This window comes from Phoxinus phoxinus, assembly GCF_949152265.1.
Source record: "Phoxinus phoxinus genome assembly, chromosome: 10".
NCBI classification, from domain to species: domain Eukaryota; kingdom Metazoa; phylum Chordata; class Actinopteri; order Cypriniformes; family Leuciscidae; genus Phoxinus; species Phoxinus phoxinus.
In genome coordinates, this window is record NC_136885.1 from 1,552,091 (window position 1) to 1,575,837 (window position 23,747).

Genomic DNA, 23,747 nt, shown 5'->3' on the forward strand with positions numbered 1-23,747 from the left:
TAAAACATTTGTTAAACACATTCAAATGATGTTTAAAAACATAAAATCTATCTAACCTAGCTAATGATATACGATTATCACGCACATGAGCCCATGTGTATTGCTTTTCATTATCATTCATAATCCTCCAAATGTCACATAAATCATGTTTCTCAATCAAATTAATTAAACGTTTGCACGAAGCCATATGAGGTTCAACATGATTGCGGTCTATATTAAGTTCAGTGCAATTAAAATCACCACCCACAAATAGAAAATCTTCAGTACCAAATTTTTTAAGCGTTGAACAAAGAGTATCTAAAAACAGTAACCTTTCTATAGGTGCCGTTGGAGTGTAAACACAAATAAAAACAAATAAAAAATAACAGCTCTGACTTTTAACATCCTACCTTTCACAATTTCATCTACATCATACGAGATCGGTTTAAAATTCTACTAAATAAAACAGCAACTCCACCACTCACATTTGCATAATGACTTAATACAGATATTCCACTAAATTCCTTCATCCAGTCAACCACATTATCTATACTACTATGAGATTCTTGTACAAAAGCTATGTCTATGTTTTTCTGTACCATTTCTTCAAAAATCTGTGCTCTTTTTTTAGAATTCCTTGCCCCATTAAAGGTCCCATGACATGGGGTTATTATATTATTTTATAATGTTTCCTGGGTTGCCCTTATAATGTTAGTATGTTTTTTAGATCAAAAATAGTCAGAATTTAGAAACAAAAGGCATTTTTCCTAGCCCAGTTTTAGCCTCTGATTTGAACGCTCTGTTTGAAAGGGCGTGTCTGTGTGAGACTTCAGTGTAACCGCCCACTGCTGTGATTGGCTGACATGCTTGCATATGAAATAGCTACTTATTACATGTGAAACTCTCTCGAATACGTTTACTACAGTTATTATACGTTTTTACTATTACAGCTATCGAGATTAACAAATCGTCAGAAGTTTTTAAAGTATTTAGATCTATTCCCATCACATAAAATGTTGCCGTGATGAGCATTGCGCAAGCAGATGACAGTCTGTTGTTGATCGCGAGAATGAAGATCTTATCATTGCAACGCAGTTTCTGCACTCTCTCTGCTTTCACCAATAAAAACACGATGATGTAAATACAGTAAGAGCGATCATGTGTGCAGTGTAACGTGCGTCATTGATTTCATAACGAGTTTGGCAAGTGTCCAGATAAACTCGATCGCGCTGTGTCCATGAGAAAATGAGCTAGGAAGTATAGGAACGCGTGCGCGCGATTCCTACAAAGATTGTTCTTTGATCGCTTTATGTATATAATTTATTCACAATTTAAATACGATTATTTTCATCCTACTAAAAGAAACGATGTGAAGTTTATATTTTAGTCACTGCTTGACTTACTGAGGCATAAACAGCAGTATTGAACGATTTGAGAGAAAGATTACCTGTCTGAACTTGAACAATTACACATCAGAAAGTGTTGCTTGGTAACGTTAGCTCGATCGATTTATTTTCAGACGTTCGTCGAGGCCAGCTCTGTATTATTGGCCCAAGTTGAGGAAACAGTCGTCAGTGAAATGTTTGCCGCAGACATGCAAAACTTTGGGGAGTTGTGTCGGCGCATTTCCAGAGGAAATGAAATGAATCCACTGGTTCTTCTGGGGCTTGGATGAAGGAACTAAAAAAAGGCTTCGGTGTTCATTTGTACATCCAATTATTGAGCAATTATGATGCTTCACTCGCTCAAAAGCCATGATATCTCCCGTGGACAAACTAAAATCGCGCGCACGCGTTCCTACTTCCTAGCTCATTTTCTCATGGACTGGAAATATTCTCTGGGCGGGCAAAGCAGAGAAAGGGGAGGTAACATTTCCTCCGTATGACGTCATACGGAGGAGATTCAAGATCAGCCCGATTGAGTTTCCACTTTCTCAAAGGCAGAGAAAGATAGCAAAAGCTCGATTTACACCGATTGAAATTTCTAGAAATTTGGGGACCATATAAAGGCTAGGGGAACTCATATTAATGTTAAAAAACCTCAAAAAGTGAAAATTTCATGTCATGGGACCTTTAACATTCATAGACGCAATATGTACTTCACTCATAATGAAGAAAAAGAAAAAGAACAACCCCAATTTACCACACAAAAAGAAAAAAACATTATTTTCCTTCATATTCTTATACGGCATCATTATCAAGAGTGCTGCTTATGTTCCTCACAATTTTCTTCAACCTATACACTTCTTTGTTGGTAAAGGAATCACTAGCCATCCAACTTTTTGCTCGATCAACAAATTGTTTCAAGTCAGGAAAATATTATTTTATTCTTACACCCCTTTTATTTTTTGCGATCAGTAGTTTCACCTTGCGAAAAAACCATACTGCATTCAGACGAGTCACTGTCACTTTCCGTATCTTGCGTTTCCTCATTTTGTAGTCCAACGGTCTTGCTTACTTTAGCATCTAGCAACTTATTTTTCATCTTTCTTTTTTGAGGAGTCTTGACATTTTTTTTAACTGTGCTTCTTCAACTACCATAAACTGATTATCTTCATCATTTGCACCTTCCTTTTTACCTTCTGAAGAGGAAGACACCGTGTCTTAGACACTCGAATCATTAATTGTAGGTAGAACGTTAGGATTAAAATCCACTTGCTCAACCTGAGAAGAAACTGGTTCAGCATCAATTTCTAACGTACGATCCACAACATTATTTGCCAAAACCAAGCCTGCTACCTGAGCTTCCACCTCAGACTCCTTTCCATCTTTTTCTTCACTACCTTGTTCAACTGTAACATTTTCTTTTCCTTTCTCTCCCTCAGTATTTTTGTTTGGACAATTCCGAATTAAATGCCCTGCATTACCACATCCAAAGCATTTGACTTTTCCAGTAGTGACGTAAATAGCTAAAATAACTAAAATCGTCAATCCGAAAATTCAAAGTCAGATCCAGATCGGCGTCGTCTGGAATAATCATGTACACAAACCGCCTGAAAGAAACAATGTGTTTCAATAAAGGCGACTCGCTAATGATCGGAATCTTTTTTATTGCGGACACCAACTTTATATAACGCGTCAAAGCTTGCGTTAGAAAACCATCACTAACAAAAGGTGGTACATTAGATATAATAACCTTTTTCGCTGGTAAAGAAAGTGGGAGAACTGAAATAAATTCGCCATCAATAACAATTTCCCGTTCTACCAACTCATTCGCCTCGTCTACACTATCCAAAAAAAACCCTGTTGTATTGTTCATTCTGGACGCGGACAAAACACTCGCGTGTCCCACCATTTCCCCAACGGCCAAGCAACATTCTTCGACGCTCACCTCCGACGCCACCTTAGGCCCCGTTTACACGATGGGAAAACGCAGATATTTCTCTGCGTTTTGGCCTGTCATTTACACGAAAACGCCGTTTTTATCCCAGAAAACGATTATTTCTAAAAACTCCGGCCAAAGTGGAGATTTCTGAAAACGCCGGTTATGTGTTGTCGTGTCAACTGGGAGAAACGGGGTTTTAGGTTCTCTCTTGACGATTCTGAGGATTCTGATTGGCTTGCATGGCTTTATCCTTCTCCCTACACTGCCGCCATAGGTTTGGCATAGTTATAAAGGCGCTCGACGGCGTATTTATGCGGGTTGTGTGCACGATGTTATTATTTAAAACGGAGGGGGGGAAATATTCGTTTCTCTAAATACCCGGCTATGTGTAAATGTGGCCTTAATCGCATGGCGTCTCGTGAGTGAACTCAAACTCTGTGTTTGCTGGGCCGACATGCCTCCAGATAACGGATCACACACGGCCCTCAAACTAAACTAACAACACTAATAATAAATCAGACAACAAACAATCAAAATCTTAATCAAAACAACCAAAAAAAAAGCAAATAAGAAGAGAGAGAAAACAGAAAACTCACTCAAATCAGTCTCCACCGCACTCACACCGCGCTCGCACCGCGCTCACACCGCTCCGCACACACTCGCTCAACAATCGCACCGGAAGTGAGAGAGAGAGAGAGAGAGAGAGAGAGTGAGAGTGAGAGTGATAGTGAGAGTGAGAGTGAGAGTGAGAGTGAGAGTGAGAGTGAGAGTGAGAGTGAGAGACTGTCAGCGGCCCATGCCGGCCCTCACTACATATCAAATGGCTTTATAAAGGTAAAAATGCCCATATTAGGTTAAAATCAATTGAAACATATTGGAAAAAATCATTTCTGTCACTGCTGTGAACTGACCACCACACAGAGTATGAAGAATATCCAAAACTTTAGGGAGTCGGTTGTCCACGACAGTCCTAAACCTGCCAAAGTACCAACACAATAAACTCAGCAAAATATTGTCTAATAATCGTTATCGAGAAAATCCCAGAAAATATTCAGATATAATTTGTCAATATCGCACACCCCTAATTTACACATTTTGCTGTGTGTCTCTTGTGGCATTTCACTGCAGTTTTTAGCTTCCTCAAGAATAACTTTAAACAGCCTATTTGAAAACAAAACTTATTATTTCCACTCAATTATTTCGTAATAACGAGATATGTCATTTTAATGACATCTTTTCTAGGCCTTTTAAGGACATGTGTAGTCATGTACAAAATATGCCTTTATCCACATAAAATGTATATAGCCTATCATGTCTTTATGTCTTTATCATGTCTTTATCACGTCTTTATCATGTCTTTATCATGTCTTTATCACGTCTTTATCATACTTCTACGTGTGAAAAGCTGAAGCAAATAGTAGCAGCCCCAATACAGGACATTAAAGCAGGGCTATGCAGCTTCGGGAATTTCTTCGCTGTATTCTCGCTATTTGCTCGCAGGTTTCTCTATAGAGCCCCCCCTACAGCTCCGGAAATAAATATTTGACATCACTGTCGAAACACACTGTCGTACCTGATATCACGCGATACTTCCTGACGTCGCGTCCGGTGGCCCGCAAAGCTTAAGCCAAAACTTAAGCTTTGTCGGCTTTGAATTCTGGCTTGCGATCTGGTCACCTGATTATTAGCGAATTTAACAATATTATTCCATTAGTTATTCCATTAAAATGTCTAATTGATATATTTGACACATTCATAATCATTAGCCTACTTTTGCCGGTTCTTTGTGACAGCTGTTATGTGCGTTATTGACAGCGTCACCCTCCGGTTACATGAACGCGTCACCACCGCATCAGCACCGAAAACATGGAGATTTTATTTTAGAGAATAATCGCACAACCTATTCGATATTCTGTAATTAAATAAACGAATCGAATATTCAAAAATCTTTTCCCACATCTTCACTCACGTCTCACCCATTTTCTAAGGGGATTATAAACTTTTCTTCATTGGTTCTCTTTTAATTAGGCCTATTATATCCGTATTCTTTACTGTGGTAAAGTAGAAAAACGCTGTAAGTAAGTAAGTAAAAGTGTATTTATATAGCACCTTTCACAGACAAAGGGTCACAAAGTGCTGCACAGTAATACAAATTAACAATAAAATAAAATAACAGCTGTACAAGTACAAACCTAGTACAACTCCACTGTACTACCATCAAATTCCATAAAAATTCAATAACAAAAAAAATAATACTTTTGTTAGTTAAAAGCTTGTCCAAAAAGATGAGTCTTTAAATGTTCTTTAAAAGATTCCACAGAACTCATAATTCTCAGAGCTAAAGGGAGCGAGTTCCAGAGCTTTGGAGCCACAACACAAAAAGCACGGTCACCTCTTGTCTTAAGGCGTGTTCTGGGAACAGTTAAAAGATCTTGGCCTGAAGACCTCAGAGAGGTCTATTCAAACAAGTGTACAGCACATTGCAGTAGGACAGATAGCCTATTTGAACTTGCATGTCAAATTTGTTTTTAACACAGTTTGTGCTTGTTATAAGTAGGGCTGACTTCTAATAGTCGACGATTCGACGATTCGATTCGGAGAGGTCTGATTCGACTATGAACCTCATAGTCGAATAGTAGGGAAGTGTTATTTAACCAATGAGCAGCAGCACAATACAGACCTCTAACGTCCGGACCGCATTTGTAAGCATTTACGGATTTATTGGCTCACAATGGCTTCTAAAAAAACATCAAAAGTGTGGGAGTATTTTGAGAAGGTTAAAGATGACCCAAAGAAAGTTAAGTGCAAGTTGTGTCAGCAGCTTCTTTCATATGACACGACGACAACCAACATGGCGTATCATTTGAAACGGGTAAGGCTTGTTAACTTTACAAACAAAAAACAAACAAACAGTTCTACCACTCTTTTGTCAATATACAGACATAAACCCTATATTAATATTATAATAAAATTATAATAATAATATTATTATAATTTTTCCGACAGTTACACCCGCAGTGTCATGACCACAGCTCAGGCAGCACGTCTGCATCAGCGGCGGCCCCGAGATTAACGCAAAAAAAATTTATTTGAGACCACCACTTTCAGAGAAGAGAAAAAAGGAAATTACTGAAAAGATTGCGGAGTTTGTGGCACTTGATATGAGGCCTGTGCGCATTGTTGAGGGTGCGGGATTTAAAGAACTCTTGCGCACACTTGAGCCAGGCTACACCGTCCCTACAAGAGCTACAGTGATGGATGTCGTGCACACAAAATATCTATCGATACGGTCAGACATTTACATGGCTATACAGGACTGTGAAGCTGTCAGTTTCACAACTGATATCTGGACCTCACTTCAGATGGAGGCTTATCTCACAGTCACGTCACATTTCATCACCGGAGACTGGCGACTGGAGAGTTTAGTTTTAGAAACAAAACAAAAATGGAGGACAGTCACACAGCTGATCACATTGCACGAGAACTGACGGAGATCATTTGTGAGTGGGACATTCCAAGTAGCAAGATCGTTTCTGTGGTTCATGATAACGCAGCAAACATGGTTGCGTGCACCAACCAGTGGGTCCAGCAGCCCCCCTGGGGAAAGATGAAAGGAGTGCGCTGCGCGGGCCACACTTTACAACTCTGCATAAACAGCGCTCTGAAGCAGGACCCCATTTGCCGCACCGTTGCTGCGGCAAGGCGCTTGGTTTCTCATTTTTAAAAAAGCGCAAAGGCCACCACAGCACTACAAGATCAACAGAAACAACAGAATGTGCTCCAGCATAAACTGGTGCAGGATGTTGTTACCCGTTGGAACTCTGTTTATTTAATGCTCGATCGCTTGATAGAACAGAAGGGGTCAGTTTCAGCCGTGCTCACAGATGAGAGTGTGAGCAAACGGTCCGATCGTGACCTGGAGCTATCCACATCACAGTGGCGCACAGCAGAGGACATTGTCGCTGTCCCCATGCTTATGAATATTAAAAAAAGACATTTTTAAATAAGTGTTTACATCAGTGCGGCGGTGCTTGACCCGCGCTTCAAGAAGCTCTCCTTTCTCTCCGATGACCAAAGAGATGAGGCATATTCAGTGGTGGCAGAATTAGCTGAAAGTCTAACTGACAGGTCTTGCCAGGAGGAAAGTGGCACGGTGGATCCTGGGCCTACTGCCCCAAAACAGGACGCTGTAATGGCTATGCTGCTGGCCAGTGATGAAGATGAGGAGGAACAGGATGAGACAAGCGAGATGAAGGTCTATTTGAAGGACTTCACTAAATGCAACGGAGGCCCCCTGGAATGGTGGAAGAAAAACGAGGATAGATATCCAAAGTTGTCAAGAGTTGCTAAGAGATTTCACAGCATCCCCTCCACTTCCACGCCATCAGAGAGGATTTTTTCAAAGGCGGGTTTCATTGCCAATAAATCAAGGAGCGCCCTTTTCCCGACCAACGTGAACAAGCTGGTTTTCCTCGCACACAACTTCAGAAGAATCAGACAACCACAGGTGCAGTAGAACACTTTTAATATGCGAAGAAGTGATTTTTTTTCTTTTTCTTTTCGGACAATGTGAACTTAAGCTGAAGGCTGCGCGCGAAGCGTCTTTCCTTTTTTTTTTGCTTTTTTTTTTTTGTTGCATGTGCACTTTCTGAAGCCCATTCGATTATTACTTATATTAGGCGGCTTATGTTTATTTTCGTTGTTGTGTAATTGTTTTTATTTATTCAGGCAAGCTTATTGTATTTTGAAAAATGTTTATGACATTTTGGACTAGTGCCAGGCTGTTGCGCTAAGTTTAATTTTATTTATTTATTTTATCCCGATTCCCGAGTGTGAACTGTGAATTAAAAGCCAGGTTCCTACGTGAGAGATAAAGGCATGTTTTACGTTGTTGTTTTTGAAGCCAATTTGTTCCTATTTTATGTGAACTTTTCTGATGTTTGATATAGCCTATGTGTGATATGTTTTGTTCATCTAGCTTTAAATGAATAAAAGGTATTTGTTACACACCACGTTTTTTTTTTTTTTTTTTTAGCTCTTTTGTTTGAAATGGAAAAAAAATCTAGCTGCTATCTAAAAAAAAAAGAAAAAAAAAAGTTTGACTATCAGTCGACTACGGCAAAATCTAACGAATCAGATTCGACTATGAAAATCCTTAGTCGAAAACAGCCCTAGTTATTAGACATGGTAAGGCGCGTCAAGTTTAGTTGTAGGCTAAAGCGTGTTTAACACGCGCGGGTGATTTTTAGTTTAATATTCTCTAGCAGCGCAATATCAAACACATAGCCTAAATGTCTCGCCCCTGTGGAGGATAAAATTAGCTCTTCAGACCATTTTACATCAATTAGAAAACATGAAGATATCAGAAAAGAGATCGATGGTCTCTTTCCTGCTCGTGTCCCACATAGGTAGGCTATATCACGCGTCTTTGTGTGGTAAAACAACCCCCCAATCACCGCCGGTAGTTGGTCCATTAACACCGAGGTGGTAAAAAAAACTACCACCGTCACAGCCCTAAATATAATAAGATAACCTTGTTTGAAATACTATATTGACTGGATTAAATAGAATTGCATTATTAAAAGAGACTAAAATACAATTTTCAATGACTAAAACTAAACTAAAAAGAGTATGAACGTGACTAAAACTAACAAAAACTAAAATGACAGCTTGACACAAAGACTAGACTAAAACTAAAATTAAAACAAAAACAACACTAACACAATGCTTTAATTTCAGTGATGTCTACTGACATTACTGTTCAGGTGAGTAATATGGCCTAAAAAGACATCTAATAAAATAATCAAATGTAAAATAACACTGCATAGTTTATCATAGATGGATTAAAGCGTATAAAGCCAAATGTATTATTTCAAGAGCTGCGACTGATTTTCACTTTGCCTTTTGTTGTTTGATACACATTAATGGAGCAAAAAATGGCAAGATAATGTGTTTATAGCAATTATAAATAGCACGAGTACTTTCTTAATTTCTCCAGTACCGGCAGCAGAACCGATAACGTCCGAGCTTATCGATCCAGCGGTCTTTCATAATTCTGCACCGGCCCGTTTAATACCGGGTTTCGATACCCATCCCTAAAGAACACGCATCTCATTAATAATACAGACACTGACGTGTCAGCGATGTCCTAGAGTGCTTCTGCATCTCATAATCTGTGACATTGACATGATGTAGACTTGTAAACTGGAGGAAAATCTGTACAGTATCCAGTTTCCTCCTAACATTAATATGAATGGACTGTTAATCCTGACTGTGCTGAGATTGAGTGTGTTTGAAGTAAAGGGTGTTAAATGAATATCATGATATCAAAGTGTGTTTTTCAGTGTGACTCTCAGTTCTGCAGAATCACCTTAATGAGGAGCAGCTCATGTGTTCAGTCCTTCACAGATCAAACATATGAACTCACAGCGGCAGGAGAAATACAGCAAACGCTTTAAAAATATTAATCCTCTTACATCATATGAACAGACGTAAAAATTATTGGATGGATTTGATCATGTTGTTTTAATAGCTTTGCTTTTAATTAATGAAAAAAAAGTTATTTCCCTGCATTTTATTCAATTTTGATTATACTTTATGAATCACAGAGACAGTTTCATGTGAGAGTCACGTATGATCTTACCTCAGTTCCTCCAGTTTACAGAGAGGATTCTCCAGTCCAGCAGAGAGCAGCTTCACTCCTGAGTCTCCTAGTTTATTCCCAGACAGATCCAGTTTTCTCAGGTGTGAGGGGTTTGATCTCAGAGCTGAAGCCAGAGCAGCACAACCTTCTTCTGTCACACCACACCTACTCAACCTGTAGAGAACAATGACACACTCTTCACTCTCTCAGACCAACACAGAAATCTTTGTTTTTAATTGTGTTTATAATTTGTGTTTATAATTTATAAATCTCTTTTTTAAACAATGAATTCAATATATCAGTAAATGCTGTTATTCTAATAGATTATGTCTCTATGTGAAGGAGAAAGATTATATAAAACTGATAAAATGGAATACATTGAATACATTACATACCGTCCCCTTGGAATTATAAGGTTCTATCTGACATTTTTGTAAAAATGTAGTTATTCACATATTCTTATTCTGTGACCACTTCTTTACATTATGTGATGTTGTTTTTTAAGTTGTGTACATTTTGGAACTTTTTTATTTAGAAAATAAAAAGGTTATTTCTACACAGTCGAATGGAATGCAAAAACTTTAAAGCTCAAAATCTCAAAACCAGTCAGAATGCAGATAGAACCTTATAACTCCAAGGTGGTGATACATTAAATATAAATGTTTATATACATACATTATAAATGCATATATTAGAAAATAAATTTCTCACACAAATATCATAAAAAACAGTAGTAGATCACAAATCAGGTCAGATAGGTGGAGGGTTTAAACGCTGAAGTGTGGCTCATATTATTTGTTAAATCATTAATTTATAACGTTTAAGAACTGTTGTAATGTTTAAACAGTGATGCTTGTTCTCAGTGTTACTTACACAGCGCATCTAGTTGCTTTAACCACAGGCAGCAGCTTCTGAAGAACTTCATCTCCAGTGTTTTGTGTGTCACTAATAAAAAAACAAACAAACAAATAAGTTAATTATTAATGCTAACAATAATAATAATTCATATCATAAGTAGAGATGGGAATTTATACGATTTTATCAATATCAATGCCACTGACGATTCTGCTTATCGATCCGATTCTTTAACGATTCTCTTATCGAGTCCTGATAGCACTGTGTGGAAAATACTCAATATGATTTTTCAGCAAAAAAAAAAAAAAAAAAGTGGTTTTATTTGTTTTAAAGCTTACCCCCTGAGTAAGCAAACTGTAATTTATGTAATAAATGGAACCTTAATGTAAAGTGTTACCGATTAGTTATACACCGATTCAGATGTCTGGTGAGTTCAGTGTTGGAAAGATCAGTTGTTTTAACCATTCATTAAATTAATCGGTTCAAATTAGTCATTAGTTCGTGAATTGGACGCGTCACGTGCATTGTGTGATTATCCCAGCAGTCAGGACATCCCACAAGATGTGTGTCAATGTAATACTCCTGTAAAGGATGATATTAATGAACAAGTTCAAGCGATGCGATCACCAGTGTTGCTTTATCTTGAATGACATACAAATGATGTACATTAACATGTGCAGTCTCATTCTTTTACACACAGCGTTAAATTACACGCTGTTCATTAAACACTAATTCCGTTCATGCCATAGATGTACATCCAAGTTCACTCGACTACATACTCATGACGTCACACACACACTCACCATCAGTGAAACAGCACGAAATAAACTCATAACACACAATTAATGCATAAAGGAAAACATAAAACATACACAATAACACTTTACTCTGTACTTTATCTCTGCATAACTCGCACGCGCACCAATCGCGGCACGTTTGCTAACCATGTGCGCAGCACCGATCGCTAACACTAAACAGAGTTTACAGACACAACTCTCATATACATAGAAACAATACAGTTAACAGTCCTTCTTATGAAGATATAAAAACAATGATGGTGTGCATTTTATACATTGGTTACCTAAAGGATGATATTAATGAACAAGTTCAAGCGATGCGATAGTCAGTGTTGCTTTATCTTAAATGAAGTGTATCGCGAGAACTCCTTCTATAAATGCACGCAATGATGCGCCCATGCCCGCACAACCAATCACACACATCCATCTTTAACTATAATAATAAATTAAATTAATTCAAACCAATAGTGCTTATTATGGAACCCAAAATCTTTGCAACACGTATTTAAATGAAAACAATAATGATAACTAGAACGTACATTTCCAGAAGAAAATGTGAATGGTGCTTGCAGTGGCAAAAAACACGACCCGGTTGCTAGGGTGTTCTGGGTGGTTGCTAGGCGGTTGCTAGGGTGTTTTGGGTGGTCGCTAGGTGGTTGCTAGGGTGTTCTGGGTGGTTGCTAGGTGGTTGCTAGGTGGTTGCTAGGCGGTTGCTAGGGTGTTCTGGGTGGTTGTTAGGTGGTTGCTAGGGTGTTCTGGGTGGTTGCTAGGCGGTTGCTAGGGTGTTCTGGGTGGTTGCTAGGTGGTTGCTAGGCGGTTGCTAGGGTGTTCTGGGTGGTTGCTAGGCGGTTGCTAGGTGGTTGCTAGGCGGTTGCTAGGGTGTTCTGGGTGGTTGCTAGGCGGTTGCTAGGGTGTTCTGGGTGGTTGCTAGGCGGTTGCTAGGTGGTTGCTAGGCGGTTGCTAGGGTGTTCTGGATGGATGCTAGGTGGTTGCTAGGCGGTTGCTAGGTGGTTGCTAGGGTGTTCTGGGTGGTTGCTAGGCAGTTGCTATGGTATTCTGGGTAGTTGCTATGGTGTTACTAGGTGGTTGGAAGTTGACACAGATGGTTTCTATGGTGTTTGTAGCATTTTATTGGCATGATTTAGCACTTAGCTAATCAATATTAGCATGTAGCTATTCACTGCTAGCATGTGTAGCATGTAGCAAGTCCTGTTTGCTAGCATGAGTCAAAAGAGCCAACCCCCATCTCTATACGATGTTCTGATGCAGAGATATACGCCATGCAAAACGGTTGCTAGGGTAATCTGTTTGGTTGCTAGGGAGTGTCTTGGCATTTGCCAATCATGAAGCTCCAAAGTCAGTGTGAATGTATAAACCAACCCCCATCTCTATACGATGTTTTGATGCAGAGATATAGGTCTTGCAAAATGGTTGCTAGGGTACTCTCTTTTGTTGCTAGGGAGTGGCTTGACAGCTGCCAATCATGAAACTCCAAAGGCTGCTTGTCAGTATGAATGATATAAACCAACTCCCACGTCTCTGTGACATTCAGAATGGAAGATATCCCTCTTTGGATTTTGGTTGCTAAGGTGCTCGACAATGGTTGCTAGGGAGGGGCTAGGATGTGTTGAGGTGATTGGGGATTGGCTGTTTTCTGCCCCGAGTCAAACGAGCCAACCCTCATGTTTCTATGACACTTCTATCCAGAGATATCCATTTGATGTCTTTCAATGGAAGTCTATGGATTTTGTTGCTAAGGTGCTCTAAATGGTTGCTAGGGCGTGGCTTGATAGCTTCACAGTGATCCTGAGAGACTGATTGGTCGTCTGAGTAAAATGAGCCCGCCCCCTTGTCTCTATGACACTGTGATCCAGAGTTATGTTCAATACAAATGCGGTTTCTATGGTGTAGGACAGCCCATTTCATGGGCTGTCCTACACCATAGTACGTGAATGGGGCAACTTTGGGCCGGTCCTGCCCCCCAGGGGTGCAAATTTTACCCCATTGTGTGGTATGTTGTTACAGAGCCTACCAGCCTCTTCAAATGTGACCCAGAGTTATGTTCAATAGAATATCGCTTACTATGGTGTAGGACAGCCCATTTCATGGGCTGTCCTACACCATAGTACTTCATTGGGGCAACTTTGGGCCCCTCCTGCCCCCCAGGGGTGCAACTTTTACCCCATTGTGTGGTATGTTCTTACAGAGCCTGCCAGTCTCTTTAAATGTGCCAAATTACACGTTTCTGCGACATCCTTGCTCTGAGCTACGAGTCTGTGAATTTTGGTTGCTAAGGTGCTCGACAATGGTTGCTAGGGAGGGGCTAGGAAGTGTTGATGTGATTCATGATTGGCTGTTTGCTGCCTCGAGTCAAACGAGACCACCCTCATGTTTCTATGACTCTTCTATCCAGAGATATCCATTTGATCTCTTTCAATGGAAGTCTATGGAACTTGTTGCTAAGGTGCTCTAAATGGTTGCTAGGGGCGTGGCCTGATAGCTTCACAATGACCCTGAGAGACTGATTGGTCGTCTGAGTAAAATGAGCCCGCCCCCTTGTCTCTATGACACTGTGATCCAGAGTTATGGTCAATACAAAATCGCTTACTCTCTCTCTCTCTCCATTTCATGGGCCGTCCTACACCATGTTAAGTCAATGGGAAACTTTCGGGCGCTCCTGCCCCCCAGGGGTGCAACTTTTTCCCCATTGTGAGGTATATTCTTAAAGAGCCTGCCAGTCTCTCCAAATGTGGTAAATTTCACATTTCTACGAAATCCTCGCTCTGAGCTATGAGGCGTCAAAGTTTGACGTAATGTTAAGTCTATGGGATTTTTCGGCGACTTTTTCGCCCCTGGGGCGAACACCGCACCCCCGATCGCTTGTAAAAGTCATAGCACACCATTCCCGAATAGGCCGCACGATTTGACACCTCATTCATGGGTCTGTGACAAAAACTGCGGGAGGAGTAGCGCGTCAAAAAAACGGCGGAATAAGAAGTAGGAAGAATAATAATAAGTATGACGGATAACAATAATGATGCCTTGCTAAAGCAAGCACCATTAATAATTATAAAAATCGAATATAAATCTGTAAATAATCCCTTAGAAGAAACAAATGAAAATACATAGGAAATCTGAAATTGATAATAATTATGCACTTATCACAGGGAATTATTCAGTATACCACATCAACACAGAAAACCTTTCATCACTGGATCGTTTTTTTCCCCGTTTATTTAAAGGGTTGTTTTATGTGCGGAACGCTTTTCAGAGAAGAGAAGTAACTTATTTTAGCACAATTCACCCCCAGCGGTAATTCAGGAAGACAAAATCTCCGAATGCTCCACATGAAACTTTGGTCTTCCGACCTTTTAACATCGCGTCGATTTATTTTGGTCAATATGTGTGTGTGTGTGTGTGTGTGAGTGAGAGAGAGAGAGAGAGAGAGAGAGAGAGAGAGAGAGAGAGAGAGAGAGAGAGAGAGAGAGAGAGAGAGCAAGACAGCGCTTAGTGTGGAGAGGGTGAAGTCTTGTTTACACTTTCGCCTGGCTCCGAAGTGAGAGAGTGCGCGCGCGACCGGGTCTATGTCTCTGTCTGTCTGTCTGTCTGTCTGTCTGTCTGTCTGTCTGTCTGTCTGTCTGTCTGTCTCTCTCTCTCTCGTTTTTTCAGTTAAACATGTGTCCTGTCACAAGCGCAGCAGTAATAAATCTACATTACTCACCGATCAAAAATTCGCTTTGGCGGGCGCAAAAAAAAAATCAATGCAGGAAAAACCCTGTTATTGCAAACAGGAAACAGCATAATTTGTCTCGTTTAGTAAAATAAAGCCAAGCTTTAGATCGTCTCTTCCTCTCCATGATTACCTCCTCACAGGAAATGATGCGCAGAAAATGTGAATCATTGTCCATCATTTTGCGAGCAACTGTGATGAAGAAAACTGATGATGAGACATTAATATTTTATATATTTCTAATTTATTTTCTTAATAATTTTCTTGTGGCCCCTAGTGAAAAAAATGGTATTTTCATGAATCAAGAAGTGTTTTGTGTTCAACAAGTTGTCTTTGAAATGAGAAGAAAACTAATCTAATCTTTTATCCTCACAGCGCGTCAGTTATGCGGTGATGCGCTATGAAATTATTGCGGGGCAAATTAACTGTATTTACAAGTTTACTTTGGCCGTCCGCGTGACGTAATGTTCATCATCAGGAGGATCTGCGCGCAGTCCAATTTTAGTGATCGCGCAGACGGTGCGCACACTGCGGTCAGATGAGTGTACTTTGAAAGGCTCAAGAAATAACCAGGGGCCTCATTTATAAAACTGTGCGTAGGATCCTTACTAAAAGTGTACGTGCGCCCAAAAGCCAAAAATGGCGTGCGCAAAAAAATATTCAGACTTATAAAACCGTGTGTACGCCAGAACCTGCACAGGATTTACTTTATAAATCCCACTCAGCGGAAGATTGTGCGCACATGAGTCTCCTCCCCGAAATAACCATATATGGAGTTTACAACGCCTAGTTTTACTATGCATATCCTCATCTGCATATCATTTACATATGATTATTCATCCACGTGATAACATGTTTAACGGTACAAGACATTAGGAAAATATGATATACGGATGTGCCGTCACATTACATTAATAAAAATAATTTAGTAGCCTATCCTTGCCTTGTTTTTGAATAAATAAATCAAATAGTGTAAAATACATTTCAGAGAAAGTTTTTCTCAATCTTTTCCACTGGCCAAATAGTCTTTTTAATTTATTTATATTTTTAGTGGAAACAGATAGACCTTGTTGTGCATTATATTTGCACAATCTGCTATTATCATGATAAGCAATCTCTGTAGTTAAAACATTGAAACACAGCATGCCAAAGGAAAAGTGTTCAAAAGCATTGCATCCACAACAAATATTTATAGCTATTTATTGAATATATATATATATATATATTTTTTTTTTTACTTTTCAGTAAATGTCATGTAGTTTAAGTGTTTAACTCCGTTAATGAGAATGCCATATTTAATCTAAATGTTTATATCAGAAATAAAACATAGTTTAAATCATTGTTTTATATAAACTGTAGCCTATTTATGATTAGGACTCATAATGAAGATTTACATTTTTACTTCATCTGCTGTTAGATATGTATCAGTTTCACTAAACGCGCTCGTTTGCGTGCAGGTGCGCACATTTTCCCGTCAAGTTGTTTTTATAAATCACAACTTATGCGTCGGAAGTGGCGTACGCCTCTTTCGTAGCCTGTTTTGTGTGTACGCAGCGGTTATAAATGAGGCCCCAGGTGCATCTGAGTTTTTATCGCAAAAGACATGATGCCATTCTCTGTCGTCGACAATGTTGGATTTTGCGAATTGGTGAAGGTACTAGAGCCCAGGTACCATATTCCGTCACGCCCGCACTTCAGTCAGGAGGTAATTTCAGCCCTGTACAACGAAGTTAAAGCAAATGTGACGGATGGTTTGAAAAAAGCTGAGAGTGTGGCGATAACAACTGACGGGTGGACTTCGAGGGCTGTTCAGAGTTACATCACAGTCACAGCGCATGTTATTACCACAGAGTGGGAAATTAAAAGTTTTGTGCCTCAGACTCGCCCGCCGATGTTTTAAAAGCGACCATACAAGAGTGGGAGCTTGAAAGATCTGCTCATAGCATTGCTGTCGTTACAGACAACGCACGCAACATGATTGTGGCAGTGAGAGAAGCAGGGTTGTCACCTCATATTAAGTGTTTTGCGCACACATTGAATCTTGCTTCACAAGCAGGACTCCATGTTCCCCGCGTCAGTCTCTTGCTTGGTCGCGTGAGGAAAGTCGTGGCTTTCTTTCACCGCAGTACCACAGCAACAGCTGTGCTCGCGGCAAAGCAAAAGATGCTTGAGATCGCATCACACAAGCTTATCATGGATGTTGTTACACGATGGAACAGCTCAATGGATATGCTGGAATGCTATCTTGAGCAACAAGCTGCTATAACGGCAGCCCTCTTGAGCACAGAGGTGCGCAAAAATGTACGTCAACTCGATACTATGGATAGCGCTGACATCAGTGGCGCCCGAAGAAATCGTAAACCTTCTTAAACTGCTAAAAAAAGCCACCACTGTCCTGTCCGATGAAAAGAGCCCCACGCTGTCACTCATTGTGCCCTTGAAAGCCATGATCGAACAGAGCATGACACTGGACGAGAAAGACTCCACAACTATTGCTAACATGAAGACAGCCATCCTGCAAAACCTCTCAAGCAGATTCACAGAGGAACAGGATTATCTGCTAGAGGGTACTGCCTTGGACCCCAGATTTCGGTCATTGCCCCACTTACTCCCTGAACAACGTGAAGAGGTTTTCCACCGGTTGAAGAACAAATCAAACCAGTTACAGCAGGTATGTCTGCATTACAGATTGTCTGAGAATCTGTGTATTTGCATTTGTGTGTGTTTGTCACTCCAATTGCATGTTTGTGTAGCCTACTTTGTGCACACCTTTTATGTGTGTAACTGAAACTATACTTAGTATACCTTAATTATTTATTTTATTATATTTTAAGGCTGTCACTGTGAAGCAAACGAAGGAGGGAGGTGCCAGTGATGGAGATCCCACTGATGCAGCAGATCAGAGAGATACAGCACACAGAGTTGAGCCAGAACAGCCACCTAGCAAAAAGACAGCACTGGAAGAGCTCTTTGGGGCAACTTTTTCTGAACCACCAGTCACCCAGTCCAAAAGTAGGATAGAAGTAGAGATTGACGTGTACAAAAAGGACACTTCTATTCCCCTCACTAACTGTCCACTGAAATGGTAGAAAGAAAATGCTCAAATGTACCCACTTCTTTCACCTCTTGCAAAAGCTTACCTCACAGTTCCAGCAACTTCTGTTCCTAGTGAACGTGTTTTTTCTACAGAAGGGGGTATTGTAAATGCACAAAGATCCCAGCTACTGCCAGAAAATGTAGATATGCTGGTTTTCTTGCAAAAAAAACCTGTAAGTAACCTAAACAAACCCCAAAGCTGTTTGTGTTGAAATTACTTGAACAGGACACTACTTGATGGTGTTTTTTACTTTTTTTTTTTTTTTTTTTTTACTGCTTAAAGAAGTTCTCTCTTGGGCTATCCTAATTCTAATTTCATGATACAATTCAGTTGGATTGGTCAGTGACAGGACGGTTAAACTAAATCTTGATTTATATTGAAATATTGTACATTCTTTAAGTTGTATTTATAACAGGGCAGTTATTGAACACTGTTAATGTTAAATAAATCTGTTATTTAATTTTCAGTTAATTTTTTTTATTTTGTTCAAAATATCGTAATACATATCTTATCGTGAACCCAGTATCGTGATACGTATGGAATCGGGAGCTGAGTGTATCGTTACACCCCTAGTGACAACACAATGTTTACATGGTACAATGACTGTGTGCTACTGTTTTTATTATTTCTTGACACAAATTTCACAATTTCAATTAAATTCTTGTGATTTGATTCTGATCTTGATTCAATATCGATTCCTTTGGATAAATATTAGGTACAGTAGATACGTCAATGTGTTATGTTTATGTGTTATGTCACTCTTCTGCACAGGGTAACAACTGTGTATTAGACTGCTCCTATTCTTGCAAAAATAAATACTTATCTTTTTATAATTTGACTCGGAGTGTCTCTTACGCAGTGATGTTTGTTTGATGAATTTTTGATGAAGCCACAACAGTGTAGCTCTATGGCAAACGCTGAGCGCGTCCGGAACTACGGAAGCCCAGAGAGAGCGTCGGCGGATGTTAAAGAGAAAACCGATTTTCATTCAAACACATCGACGTACACTACACATTCGAGTTAATCGATAAAATCGATTTATCGCCCAGCCCTAACAAGACTGATCACACCGGTTTGATCGTACGCGCAAAATTCAGTGATTCCTCTGCGTACCACTAGAGGGAGCCAGCGTACCACACTCTGAGAACCACTGCACTAGGGAATACCAGAGAATGTCTAATAAGGGGAGAAGGTTCACTCTCGCTACACTTCCGGCTTCTGACTGGTTGCAGTTCCACTCTGATTCCATATGAGGGCGCTCACAGGACGAGTGCAGAATGAATGGAGGTCTATGGAGCTATACACCTCAAAATCCACTTTTCTCAAGATATAATTTTTTGTCTAGTAATTTGAATGTTGTTTTCGAAAGGAGATGCAAAGAAATTGCACATTGCTGGGTGTTAGATTTTTTAGAGTAACTTATTTGCTTTAAAAAGTCTTTCAAAATGTCAATGACGTCATACACATCGTACGACCAGAGATACTGCTTTACGGCAATCCTTCAGTCACTGTGGTGCTTTCGCGCTCTGCACTTTCTTTTCTCTCGAGGCATCGCCAGCTCAGCCGACACAGGTAAACACACAACACAGCGGACACAGGTAAACACACGGGCTAGAAGAGTTTCTGCTAGAATACATTCTGTTCCCGCTTCGGATGCGACGATGCCATCAAGCGGTATCTCTGGTCGTAACCAGTCCTTCACTGACCAATCAGCGTTCATTAGCAGAATGCTAGCGTGTTATGGGCAACAACAACTCAACCTGTAAGAAATCGAAAGGACATAAGTACTCGTTCATTCAATTTTCGACCTATAACCCATGTTGAACTTGCCAAACCTACAATCAAATCTGAGATTTCTCAACGGCAATCGGCTGAAAGGGACAAATTTAGCCGTCTAGCCCCATAGACTCCCATTCATTTTGCACTCGGGCGATCGCCCCCAGTGGAACTCTGGTGGAACTACAACCAAAATTCGGTACAATAGGACTTAATAGGGAGTGAACAGGCTCTCCGTAGACGGGCTCTGGGAATACCAATATGGCGTCGCGGTGGCTTCACTGTTTATGACGTCATGAGCTATCCAGTCATTATATAGATTAGTGGTGCCGACTCAATTTCCATCAGTTCTTTTACATGAATTAGAATGTGTGCAAAGGATTGTGGGAGATTGAAGAACACAAAGGATACACTTGATGCATCTTCAAAATGAGCTGAATTAAAGACACAAAATGAAGTCAGTCTTCAAAAGATCCTTCAAACGGAGACGGCCTTCAGAGGCGCTTGATGATGTGCAGTCGAGATGTGCAGCCTTACTAGGACACAGCCACGGTTTGAGGAACACCCGCAAATTATGTACAATATCCCAGAAATCAATCTGTGCCCGTGATTTAAACACCTCTGATCTCTGAGTTTCTCTTTGTTCATAATGTTTTAGACTGTAATGATTGCACTCAGTGTTACTCACCGATCATCTCTGCCTCCAATTAAGCTGCTCAGGTTAAACATCTGCAGTGTCTTCTGTGAGGACAACAACACAAACACTAAAGCTGACCACTGAGACGAGGAGAGTTTCACATCACGTAATCCTCCAAAGCGGCTCGTATGAGGTTTAGCTTCGTCCTCTAGAGAAAGATCACCCAGTTCATTCAGACAGTGGAACAGATTGATGTATTTATCTGGAGAGGGATTCTCACTGATCTTCTCTTTAATATAGTCGACTGTTTTCTCATTGTGGTGAGAGCGGTTTGCTGTCTGTGTCTTCAGTTCTTGTAAGAGACTCTGATTGGACTCCACTGACAGACCCAGAAGGAAACGGAGGAAAAGGTCCAGATGCCCATTTCTACTGTGTAAAGCCTCATCCACAGCTCTCTGGTGGAGATCAGATAGAGAAACTGTGTCTCCATTAGTTGGTCTGGTAATCTGGTCAAACACACTGATGTTATAGTTGATAAAGGAGAGATGCACATATAGAGCTGCTAGATGCTCCTGAATGCTCAGATGAACAAAGCAGAAGACTTTCCCCTGATACAAGCCCAACTCCTCTCTGAAGATCTGAGTGCACAATCCTGAGTAAACTGATGCTTCTGCCTCATCAATGCCACACTCGCTCAGGTCTTCCTCATAGAAGATCAGGTGGCCTTTCTCAAGCTGCCGATACGCCAGTTTCCCCAGTTTGACAATCATGTCTTCATCTTTCACTCTCTTCTCATAGTCCTTCTCATGTTTGATGTTGGTCTGAATGAGCAGGAAGTGTGTGTACATCTGAGTGAGAGTCTTGGGAATCTCTCCTGTCTCTGCTTCACTGCACATCTCCTCTAGAACAGTGGCTGAGATCCAGCAGAACACGGGGATGTGGCACATAATAAAGAGGCTCCTCGAGGACTTCAGGTGTGAGATGATCCTGTCGGCCAGACGCCGATCCCTGATTCTCTTCCTGAAGTATTCCTGCTTCTGTGTGTCACTGAAGCCTCGTACCTCTGTCACTCGATGGACACACTCCGCGGGGACGAGATCTGCTGCTGCTGGTCTGGAGGTGATCCAGATGAGAGACGAGGGAAGCAGATTCCCCACAATGAGGTTCACCAGCAGCTCGTCCACTGAGGCGGATTCAGTCACATCACACAACCTCACATCGCTCTGGAAATCCAGAGGCAGACGACACTCATCCAGACCATCAAAGATGAACAGCACTTTATACTCATCACTGGATATGTCCAGTTCTTTGGTTTCAGGGAAAAAGTGATGAAGAAGATCTGAAAGACTGAGTGTTTTGTCCTTCATGAAGTTGAGCTCTCTGAAAGCCAGTGGAAATATGAGCTGGACGTCCGGATTCTCTGTCCCTTCAGCCCAGTCCAGGATGAGCTTCTGCACAGAGACGGTTTTTCCAATGCCAGCGACTCCCTTTGTCAGCACAGTTCTGATGGGTTTGTCTTGTCCAGGTAAAGGTGTAAAGATGTCACTGCATTTGATCGGTGTGTCCTCTGCTTCTGCTCTCCTGGACTGTGTCTCAATCTGTCTCACCTCATGCTCATTATTGATCTCTCCACTTCCACTCTCTGTGATGTAGAGCTCTGTGTAGATCTCGTTCAGGAGTGTTGGGTTTCCCTGCTTTGATATTCCCTCACACACACACTCAAACTTCTGTCTCAGATTTGATCTCAATGTGTTGAGGACTTCAGCAGGTTTAGAGTCGTGGCTGTAGGATTAAAATACAACATTATTACACAGGTCAAAGAATTAAATAACCATAATTCAGTCAGGACCAGTTCGCCAAGTATATAAATGTTATACAATTACAGCACACAGTTAGTGTTGGCGGTATGGTTCTGTTCTGGGCAAAACTCCCACACCTGTATACATACAGTGGGTACGGAAAGTATTCAGACCCCCTTAAATTTTTCACTCTTTGTTATATTGCAGCCATTTGCAAAAATCATTTAAGTTCTTTTTTTCCCTCATTATTGTACACACAGCACCCCATATTGACAGAAAAACACAAAATTGTTGACATTTTTGCACATTTATTAAAAAAGAAAACCTGAAATATCACATGGTCCTAAGTATTCAGACCCTTTGCTGTGACACTCATATATTTAACTCAGGTGCTGTCCATTTCTTCTGATCATCCTTGAGATGGTTCTACACCTTCATTTGAGTCCAGCTGTGTTTGATTATACTGATTGGACTTGATTAGGAAAGCCACACACCTGTCTATATAAAACCTTAATTCTTAATTCATTAAGAATTTAATGATTTTTTTTGCAGTTTTAGAGTCCACCAGGTTTTGAAAATATATATTTGATATAAAATATGAATATACATTTTTTTAATGCTGTACATTTTCATTAACTTTTCTGTTTAACTGTCTTAATTCATTTCACTTCTACAAAAATCTACCAAGTGTCTTCTTAAAAACAAGACCAATCTTACATCTATATTCCAAAGCATTCTTGAATTACAACCATTTAAGTTCGGAATGTGCATTTTCATGTCTATAAAAAAAAAGGGGGGCTTTGTATTATATGTTTAATATCAAAAGTAACCGAAAAGGAAGCTGGTCTGTGTCTGTCAGTGTGTTGTCAGTGTCTCATAGCCCCGGGGCCCAGTGAGCTCTTAATGTGGCCCTGCATACAGTAGGTTAAATTTTGATCTAAAAAACCCTGAAATTATACAATTAAAATAGGTTAATATCTTCATATCTTGTCTGTCTTTTTCACATGGTGAAAACAAAATGTATCGAAATTTAACAACAACAAAAACTACAGGAAACAGGTTAAATTTAGATTTTTTGAAAGTGCAAAAATGTTGAGACCTGAACTTCAT

At 40.2% G+C, this 23,747-nt stretch overlaps 1 protein-coding gene across 4 annotated transcripts in view; it reads right to left on the minus strand.

Annotated features, from left to right (window-relative positions):
• The window catches only part of LOC307005389 (NLR family CARD domain-containing protein 3-like), a 165,322-nt gene that overhangs the window by 56,304 nt on the left and 85,271 nt on the right, over positions 1–23,747 (minus strand). For all 4 annotated transcript variants that reach the window (XR_013799261.1, XM_079625502.1, XM_079625503.1 and 1 more), the window contains one exon: positions 9,947–10,120. Coding sequence is in view for 3 of the 4 variants with exons in the window: in XM_079625502.1 (XP_079481628.1) it covers positions 9,947–10,120 (174 nt within the window). In the remaining variant the exon portion in view is untranslated. The remainder of the gene's footprint in view (positions 1–9,946; positions 10,121–23,747) is intronic.